Below are 10865 nucleotides of genomic sequence, written 5' to 3'. Positions count from 1 at the left end.
TCTTTCGGCTGCTCCCATTTGGGGTCACCACAGCGGATCATTCGTCTCCATACCACCCTGTCCTCTACATCTGCCTCTTTCACACCAACTACCTGCATGTCTTCCTTAACCACATACATGAACCTCTAGAAACTTCTTAACCCTCTAAAATTACCATAAATCTGAATTCCATTATAACTTTTTTTCGATGTTTTTTTTTCCCCCCCGTAAATTGACGGCGAGGTTTACTGCTTTTGGAAATGTATTTTTCTAGATATAATATTCTAATATTAGAATTCGAACAGTAAAGTCTACAGGCATCGAAATGTTCATTAGAGGTAGCTGAAGGCGACAGCCATTACACAAACGTGTGTTGGTGAACAATAATACTAAAAGCCGAACGCTTTTTCTTTCGGGATAACATCCAAGAGCCGAGACGGAGCTCCAGCCCTCTCTGGCATGTTCCCCGTTTCCTAAAACGATCCTTTCTGCCTTTTAAATAGCAAGTAAACTCTCCTGGGTGATTAAACCATGGGCGAGGATGAGAAGAAGAAAAAAGAAAGGAGCGAACGCAGAAATGTGCGCTCCAGAAGGACGCCGGGAAAACTGCACCGAAGTCTGAGATCGATTTCTTTTGTTATTATTTGTTTATTCCTGAATCTGTGCTGCTTCTTTTGCCTAATCATCATCACACAGTTGGGAATGTTAAATACACAAGACAATGCGGTGTGTGTTTGTGTGCTTGATTGCCCTGATGTTGTCCTTTACTCAGCTGCTATTTCAATCTACTCTGACCAGCCACCACGCCCTCAGCCTGTGTAAAATTATACAGTTGACTGGTCAGTGTATGTCTGTACTCACACTGAGTGTGTATGTGTGTGTGTGAGTGGGTAGTTGGACAAACTAGGGATGTTGTTGGGGATGTCTTTCGAAACATCGAAGGAGAACCAGTGCACTTTGTTTGTTATAAGTTGAGCCCAAACGAATGCGTGTGTTTGTACGCTGAGTCAGACAGGGGTTGAACCCGTCTAGCCCAGATCGTTGTCTTTTTTCCAGAAAAACAGCAGCGAACCGGGTCTAATGGCGAGCAAGAAACGCCGCCGTCTCGGATAAAAACCTGCGAAGGAAAGTGCCGCAGACTTTGTGCACACTCACACACCTCAATTAAACAGTAATAAAGCGTGTAGTCGCCACACCAGTCTGCCTCAACTTCTCCATCACTCGTAAAATCAAAACACACACATAAAGAGCATAAAGAGCCTCTAGCAAATGTAAGCTGAAAGTCTGACACACTCGATTTGTGTTAGAGGCTACTATCTAGTGTGATGTGATCGATTCATTCATTGATTTTATTTCACCCTAAAACAAGATCTTGGGTGCCATGGAGTATTTTATGTGATCCCAATATGGCAACCCTGTCGTTAACAGTCTTGCACCTGCCACCGAGTAAGGGGCAGCTTGTATCCTGTCCCAGTGGGCGCAGTTTTAAAACGTATGAAGATGAATAATTGTTGAATATCTGATTCACTATATAGACAAAGAATTAGGACACAAATTTTTCAAGCATATGTACATTTGTTCTTTGCCAAACTGTCCCCAAAATTGTGTGGGACGTCTTTGAATACGGGAGCATGAAATTTTCCCCTTTACTTGGGAAGACCCAAACCTGTCCCAGCATGACTCTGCCCCTTTGCACAAAGCCAGCGCAATGAGGAAATGCTTTACATGGGTTGGAGTGGAAGATCCTGAGTGGCCTGCTATAGAGCTCTGACCCTTATACACACACACACATACAAAAGTGAGTACACTTTGTGGAGAGCAACAATTCTCATTCTCAGAGTTCTTTGCCACGCGGTGCCATGTTGAACATCCAGTGGTCAGTATGAGAGAATTGGACTCGAAGCACCAAATTTGAACTGCTCTTATACAAGATACACAAGTTTTATACAAACAAAAACATGACTGTGATGAATAGGACGTGTGGCTCTGCATGATGTACAGCTGTTATCACGTAGGGTGTACTTACTTTTGTAGCCAGCTATTTAGATAGTAATGTCTGTATGTTGAGTTATTTTTAGAGGACAGTAAATCTGTACTGCTACACAAACTGCACATTTACTACTCTAAAATGTGTGTGTGTGTGTGTGTGTGTGTGTGTGTGTGTGTGTATATATATATATATATATATATATATATATATATATATATATATATATATATATATAATTTTTATATGTATATAGGAGGAGGGGGTTTAGCCTGGACAAGGCCTGAAACTATTGTGTGTTTGTGCATCTCCATGTTCACATCCTTATATAATTTTTTTGGCATTCAGTGATCAGCACATGCAGCAAGTCACGTTCATGTGGTAGGATGAAAATCAAGTTTTTTGGCCAAGTGAACAAGCCACATTTACACATTTACTATTTCTGTAAGCGGTGCTTCTAATTAGAGGCAGGCGATATTTGCAGAGATCATATGACATAAAGGCAATAATTTAAGAGTTGCTAAAACAATAATAATAATAACAGTAATAATAATAATAATAATATCAGTAATAATAATAATAATAATAATAATAATAATAATAATAATAATAATTGCCGTAACACTATTACCAGGGTCGAATTTGACTCTTTGAAACAGCCCTTTTAGGAGTTTTAAGCAATAATTTATTGGGAACTTAATAAGCAGCATTTTTACAATATGATTGTTTTTGTTCTAATAGACTCATTTAACTGCAATTGAGTGACGATAGCTTTTGTGTGTTTTTTTTTTTTTTATTTGCCAGCAGAGAATCTTTTTTCTTTATAAATTTTGTTTATCACAATTTTGTACACACAAAAAAAACCCCAGACTTGATTCTGAAACTTTTTTAATGTCCCCAGTACAGTGATATATTTATTTGTGCATCTTACAGTACTGTAGGTGATCCTGTGTGTGTGTGTGTGTGTGTGTGTGTGTGTGTGTGTGTGTGTGTGTGTGTTTAACCCCCCCCTCCATGGCTAAACAGTCGGTTAAGTGGGCCAAGGTGATGTAGTGTGGAAGGGAGTGTGTGGGTTGATGGTGACGTGTTGTGCACGATATTGTGCCGCTCCCTGTTCTAGTTCCTGTGGGAAACAATCCGGGGCTTGTCTTAACAGAACCCAGCGTATTGGGGCTAGGTCTATCTCTCTTTCTCTCTCTCTCTCTCTCTCTCTCTCTCTCTCTCTCTCTCAGTCCATTTCTGCCTCTAGGTGAACACTAATACTGTTTCCGATGTCATAACGATGTGCTCTGTTTACATTACAATTCCTCCTTTGGATTCGCGGTTGAAACCTCAAAACCCTTTAAGCCATCGTTTATCCGTTAAAATAAAAACACCTCTACGTTCCTTCACCATTGCTCACACACACATAAACACACAGTGGTCTGAATTACCGGCCGTAATCGTCACACAGTCATTTTTCTTTTTAATTTTATATGCTATCGTTACAAGAGCTAGTCATCAAGTCGAGACAATCTCGAGATGTCGTCAGAACCTTCTGCCAACATCAAAAGAAACAGCTAATACTATATACAGCTTTCTACAATGTTGGACCCAATTCAGGGTTACTGTTAATTTCACAAAGAAGCACAACCCCAAACTCTTCCTCGTTCTTCCTGTTGTTTTCCTTCGCACAAATAATAGAAACGCTATTTTTCTCCGTTTGTGTTTTTGGCCTGAAAGAGTCTCACGTGTTTGTGCTGCTTCCCTGACGGATCTTGGCAGTGCTAAGCAGGAGCACAGTCAGGCCTCGAACCAAACCACCCGCTCCTGTTGCTAAGTTACAGCGCGAAGTTTTTTTTTTTCTTCTCCATCCTTTTTTTTTTTTTTTTTTTGCTTCCTATTTTTAGTGTCCTGATATCAGTATTTTCACTGATTTTCTATTGGAAAAAGAAAACAATCAAGTTTTTTTCTCTCGCTTTAATTATGATGCGGAAATAATATCAGCGATGTCTGAACTTTATCGGAGGTCAAAGCTCTGTAGAACGATCATCTATATGTAGGAGCTTGACTTCTGACGATCTCTGCGTGGCTCATCGGTGATGGAAATCAATAGATGAAGCTGGAAAACTTTACCGAGGAGACGTTTATTTTTGATTGACTTGTACATGCGTGTCGTACATTTTCGTTCAATTTTCTTTTTTGTCTTTGGGTGCGTAACAGGTTCAGCAGTGTGTTTCCAAGCTTGAACATGGCGGTGAAGCGGAGAGAGCAGGCCTTGCAGGATTATAAACGACTGCAGGCTAAAGTGGAAAAATACGAGGAGAAGGAGAAGACCGGACCCATCATGGTCAAACTCCATCAGGTAAAACCGACTTTTAGTTATTAGTTTCATTTATTTCCGCAGGGTCTTAAAGAGTCTTGAAATTAAAAATCTAAAAGATTTTATGCCTTCAAAAGTCTTAAAGTTACTGTTGTAAGTCTTAAATCAAATACTTAATTTGACTATTTTCTAATGCTCGTTTGTTGTTTTTGTTTGTTGTGTCCTTGGTGTTTTCTTTCTTTCACGAGTCCAAATAAAATTTGGCGAATTAAGACAAAACAAATGAGACCAGCATGCAACAGCCAATCAGCTTTCTCCGTGTGTGTGTTTGTGTTTTTGATGTTGTGATATAGGTTTTAAATTTTATTCCTAATGGTCCTAAAAAGTCTTCGACTTGGTGAAACCTTCAGAAACCCTGATTTTAAAAACTGTGCTATTTCCTTTAGTAGCTCAGTGACTTTACAAAGTGTACAGCCTCCTAACTAAGCAGTTAAACGCAAATTGAGGCATCAATTACTGTGGGAAATCGGCTGTTTGTTGGATTATTTGGAAAAGGCAGACCACATAAGCTCTAGAAGATAAAAAAAAATTATAATTCACATGTACATTTGGATGCGTAATGATTCGAATTTAAAGTAGAATTGAATTAAAGTATTTAATTGAAGTAGCAAGTTTCAAGAAAATCTTTAATCTCTAATATGCTTTTGTTTTGTTTTCTGTTTCGACCGTACGTCTTCACCGGGACGACGTTTTTAGTCAGCAGAAACGTCGATTTTTAAAAAAGTGAATACATTTGAAATCACCAGCGTGGACTGTAAAAGTCTTTCGAAAACACGTTTTTAGTAAGTACGCAAATAAACAGCAGGCGGAAATGATGCCGATCGAAACGTCTCACGTTTTACTCAGGCGCAGTACAGGGACGTGATCGTTTTCACACGTTTCGGTGTGGAGGAGCGAGTTTTGAGAAACGACTGAAAAACGATATTGTGGACACGGAGCGTTTTTAGACAAAAACCGCAGTTCTGTAGAGTTCATGAGAAATATTTCATTGAAATTCTTCTCTAATTACATTCACAATCAGTCGGAACAGATTTCTTGTTATTATAATCTTCGCCTTTTCGAAATTTGGCTCTGAAGGCTCCTCTGCTGGTTCTTCCACTGCGGTTGCTCTGATCCGTCCGTATCGGTCCGCCGATAGAACGTGGTGCGATCGTGGATCCGAGAGGCCAGTTCTCGGTCTCTCCACTGCGCCGACGGTGTTTTTCGGAGCGCAGCGTAACAAGTGCTGACTGGAGCCTTTACAGAAATAGAGCACACGGATTCATTCGAGCTCCCACGCATGAGAAGCAGCTTCTCAACTCCGCTGCTGCACTTTAGAGGCTCCAGCGCACGCACAGAGCCAGATAATTAGGTTTAGAGTGCGTGTGTGTGTGTGTGTGTGTGTGTGTGTGTGTGTGTGTGTGTGTGTGTGTGTGTGTGTCTGTAAACACTAACTGAGACACCGTAGTAGCAAATGAGCGTTTGCTCACCAAGTCGGGTGCCGTGAGGTCACTCTATGTATATGCATACACTCAATAACGTGTCAGCACACAGGCGCACAAAAGGCTTAGGTGCAGAAAAATATACGAGTTGACCACCTACACACATTGAGAAAACAGGCTTTATCGGGGCCATAGAGTAGCACTAAACAAGCTTCTGATTAAATATCATGTGTGTGTGTGTGTTTTTCGATGTGTGTTGTGCTTTTCGTTTCCAGTAATGTTTTCTCTCATGCACCCGTAAAGCGCGCAAACAAACAAAAAAAAGAAGCAAAAACCAACCCTCACTGTTATGAGACACATTCTTTCTCACACTATCCATCTCTCCTTTCACCACTACATCATTGCATCACTCGTTTGCTCTCATTTTCAGCACCTCCGCTTCCTACTCTGTGTCACGGAATCCAGTTCAGCGGTGTTATTCTAGTGACAAACCACTCCAGAATTCCCCCCAAAAACCTGCCTGTCTTTCTTTAGTAGGGTAAAGTAAGCATGTGTGTGTGGTGTGTGTGGTATCCCTTTTAGGCAAGGGAAGAGTTGAGGCCGGTCAGGGAGGATTTCGAAGCCAAGAATAAGCAACTTTTAGAAGAGATGCCCAAATTCTACAACAGCCGCATCGACTACTTTCAGCCGAGCTTCGAGGCACTTATCCGAGCCCAGGTGAGCACACACACACACACACACACACACACACACACACACACACACACGCCTTTTTAAACCAAATACCATTCGCTTCCCTGTTTAATAAACGTAACAGTGATTCAGCTGTTCAGAAACTTTTTGGTATTTATTACTTATGTATTGTGTGTATGTTTCCTTATGCATATTTAGTGCTGAGGTAATATAGTGATGGTATTGTAACAGTTATGATCTCTGTTGCTGCCATTGGATATACAAATCGTGGTTTCCTGTATATTCAAAACAGTTGGGTTTTTTTATTTATTTATTTATTTTTATGGGTTTCGCTCTCTAAATTGAAACAGGTGTGGAGATGAGTAGACAGATGTTTCCTCCTCTTCGTTCCCAGAGGAAAACCTGAGCTCCAGTCTCATTTTGTTCAGACGGTTCCTTAAATAGTTGAACAGGCTCCAATCACCATTTGAGGGTGTTTAGTTGGGGGATGGGGGTTAGTTCGAGGAAGTTAGTTTGAGGAGGTTAAATGGGGGTTAGTTTGAGGAGGTTAGTTTAAGGAGGTTAGATGAGGGGGCTAGTTTAAAAAGGATAGATAAGGGGTTTGGTTTGAGGAAGTTAGTTCGAGGAGGTTAGATGAGGGGTTAGTTTCAGGAGGTTAAATGAGGGGATAGTTTGTGGAGGTTAAATGAGGGGTAAGATGAGCGGGTTAGTTTGAGGAGGTTAGTTTGAGGAGGTTGGATGAGGGTTTTAGTTTGAGGAGTTTGGTTGTGGGAGTTAGTTGAGAGGGTTGGTTATGGAAATTGTTAAGGGGTTAGTTAAAAGGGTTTGATGGGGTTAGTTTGAGGGGTTAGTGGAGGAGTTGAGTGGGGGTTAGATATAAGATAGGTTGGGGGTTATTTGAAAAGTGTTTTGTTGAGGGAGATATTTGATGAAGTTAATTGAATGGGTTTGAGAGGGTTAGTTAAGTTGGTTAGGGGATAGTTGTGGTGGTTTGTTGGTTAACTATCATTGAGAGGGTTAGTTGGTTTAGGGGTTGGTTGGTTGAATGGTATAGTTGAGGGGTTAGTTGGTTGAACTGTATCGTTGAGGGGAAAGTTGGCTGAATGGTATAGTTGAGGTGGTTATTTAGGGGTTAGTCAGAAAGGTTAGTTGCCTGGGTTTATTGAGGGAATTAGTTGAGGTTTGATGGGGTTAGTTGAGGCATTATTTGGTTGAGGGGTATAGTTGAGGGGTTAGTTAGTTGAACTGTATCGTTGAGGGGTTAGTTGGTTGAACTGTATCGTTGAGGGGTTATTTAGGGGTTAGTCAGAAAGGTTAGTTGACTGGGTTTATTGAGGGGATTAGTTGAGGTTTGATGGGGTTAGTTGAGGGCATTATTTGGTTGAGGGGTATAGTTGAAGTTATTTGGGGGTTAGTCTAGGAGGTTAATTGACTGGGTTTGTTGAGGGGATTCATTGAGGTTTGAGGGGTTTAGTTGAAGGGTGTTTGTTAAGGGGGGTAGTTGGTTGAGTGGGTTAGTTGAGGGGGATAAGTTGAGGTTAGATGGGGTTAGCTGAGAGTTCTTTCTGAGTCTGATAGTTCTGATAGTGATACTGTGTGGACATGTTCTTAGATCATAATGTGAACACAACAGGGATAAACTGAAACTCCACACACCACTAAAATTAATTGATTATTTGAGCGTTCTACAACAAGCATTACACAGGTATATACAAAAAATTCGATTTCATTTCTGTCAATACTTCAATTTTTTTTTCTTTGATTTATTATTATTTGTTCTTTATTAAATGCTTGTAAACAAGTTCACATTTTATGGGAAAAAGAAATCTAATTTTGTATGAAATAAAACAGGTAGGTTTAATTGCATCATAACTGACGATTAGATCAGGTATGTAAATGAAAGTGTCATTGCAGCACTGGCTTATTTACGGCGGAAAGGGCTCATGGTGGGTTTTTTCTTCTTTGTGTATAAAAATGGCACACTAAAGAAGTTTGGTTTTAATTAGAAAAAAAAAAGTCATTTGTTTGCCACTTACCACAGCAAAGTGTATGATGAGCTCCATCATTAATTAGGACTTAACATGTTACTTAGCTAGAGGTAATTACTAAACTGATTCACTGTCATCATGTCATCATCTTGATTATTACTTTTTTCTTTTTTTCGATTAATGTTTTCTTCTGACACAATCGCATGCCGGATTTATCCTTCTGTCGGCAAAGTAATTACAGTAAGTCCGTTTCGCATGACGCCGTTCTTTATGGTCACGTACGATGTGTTCTGGATCATCAAAACACGCCTGTGATGTTTGTATGGCTGATCATCGCTTGATGGGAAGGTCAACACACTTGATTTCTGGCCCTTTTTTATCACACACACACACACACACACACACACACACACACACACACACACAGAGCTGTAATCCCCTCTACAGCTCTCTCCACCCAGAGCTAATGTGATTAACCTTGACCACCCCATAGAAATGGTCAAACAAACACACACTGCTCCTTTATGTTTTAACACACACACACACACACTCGTATATAAATATACATACATTCCCCACCCTCCTCCTGTCTATAATGTGATTAAACCCCACAATTTTGCTTCAGTCAGACTGTCACTTCAGGAAGTTTGTAATTATTTGCTTCTTTCTCTATGTACAGATCTCTCTCTCTCTCTCTCTCTCTCTCTCTCTCTCTCACCCCCACGCACTGATGAGCTTTAAGTGGGACTTCCACAATAGTAACCTTGCGATTATTAGTGTGTATGTGTTTATCTTCAGCCTGGCAGTAGACATAATGTTCCTGAGGCTTTCTAAAAGCACATTGTTTAGATACAGGGGCAGTGGGAACAGCTGGTCTAGTGTGCACCGAAGGTTAACTCGCACTTCTTTCGCCTTTAACCCCTTAACATTAACAGCACCCTCCCCATTACCTAAGTAATGTTAAAATGGTTTGAGGTAATCTTCAGAATTAGTGGATTTTCCCAAAACTGAAAGCTGTGATCATTTGGATCGTACTTGCCAATAACCGATTAATCAACCGCAATTTTTTTTGAAGTGGGTATCAAATTACACAAAGACCGTAACAGGGGATGTAAAAGTGTACTGAACTTTAAAACAAAAATAAAAAACAGAACCGAATCATTAAAATGTGCTAAATAAAATTAATATGAATATATTCATAAATATTTCGGAAAATAAACTGTGAATTAAATCAATGCATCAATGAATTAAAACCGAAATAAAAAGTAACACTGCAGATAGATAAAAACAGTTACATCCAAAGGATAGAAACAAATGACTTAATCATGAAAATATATAATATAATATAAATATATATTAAATATATTATTGAGGAATATGACAAATAAATAAAAACAGTTACAACCTATATATATATATATATATATATATATATATATAAGACAAATACACTTACTGTAATTACTGACATTTTAAATAATTAGCACGTCGCATCAGTGCATAAAGCAACCCGGAAAAACTATTGGTATGGATTTTTGCCTGATAGTTACAGCAAATGCTGATTATTTAGTCGACCTCTATTCAGAATGTTAAATGGGGTGATTTGGTGAAGTGGGGTGGTAAGATTAGTTGAGTTTAGAAAAGATGGGCAAGATGGGCTCCTAGGTGTAATTGAGAGGGTGGTGTTTGCTGAGCGGAGTGTTGAGGTTAAGTAAGATGGGTGGGATTAGTCAAGATGGGGTGGTGAGGTCTGACAAGTTGGGATGGTAGGGTTTGTTAAAGTGAGATTAGACAAGGTGTTGGGGTTGGTCAAGATGGTGGGGTCAGTTGAGGTATTATGGGGAGGTCAGGCACGGCAATGAAATTAGTGTGTTCGGATTAAGTGGGTTCGGAATAGTCGGGTGGTGTAAGGTGGGGTGGTCAGGCAAGTTAGCTAAGGTGGTTAGGGTTATCAAGGTTGATCTGCTGCACAAAACCGTAGCTGACAGCATGGGAGGTGGGCAGGTTGTTGCAGAACCCATGTTGGTGATCAAGAAATTTTGGGCTGAAATTAGCATGCATTGGACTTTCTGTAACCAGACGAGGTGGTAAAGTTAGTCCAGGCCTCTGTCTAAGAGCCCTGTGATGCAGCCTGTTCTTTTTTTTTTTTTCTTCATCTTGAATTTACTTTAACCAGGCGGCGGTAGATCAGCGAGATCAAGCGCTCCGTTGGCGATTGTCCTGCATTAGTGTGGCTTAGCGTCGCTCCTGTTGCGTCCCCCGTTTGTGTAATCTTATTAGCTGATTAGCGAGGAGCCCTAGCATGAATCACTCAGAGTGATTGGCAGAGCCTACTTCCTGTCAGAGCTAGAAAAGAGTAGGAGGAAGAGAGCGTTAGAGGCTTTAAGCGTTACGAACCGTCGGTATCGGTAGGACCAGGATTGATCTGCGGTTTA

General features: G+C 40.3%; 1 protein-coding gene across 1 annotated transcript in view; it reads left to right on the top strand.

Moving 5' to 3' along the window:
* Positions 1–10865, top strand: part of bin3 (bridging integrator 3) — a 43509-nt gene that overhangs the window by 27994 nt on the left and 4650 nt on the right. Inside the window, 2 exon segments of the mRNA XM_046871440.1 lie at positions 4169–4310; positions 6332–6466. Coding sequence (XP_046727396.1) covers positions 4169–4310; positions 6332–6466 — 277 coding nt within the window.

This window comes from Silurus meridionalis, chromosome 17 (genome assembly GCF_014805685.1).
Source record: "Silurus meridionalis isolate SWU-2019-XX chromosome 17, ASM1480568v1, whole genome shotgun sequence".
Lineage (NCBI taxonomy): Eukaryota > Metazoa > Chordata > Actinopteri > Siluriformes > Siluridae > Silurus > Silurus meridionalis.
Note: the sequence above shows the minus strand (reverse complement) of the source record. Positions and strands in the feature narration are given on the sequence as shown.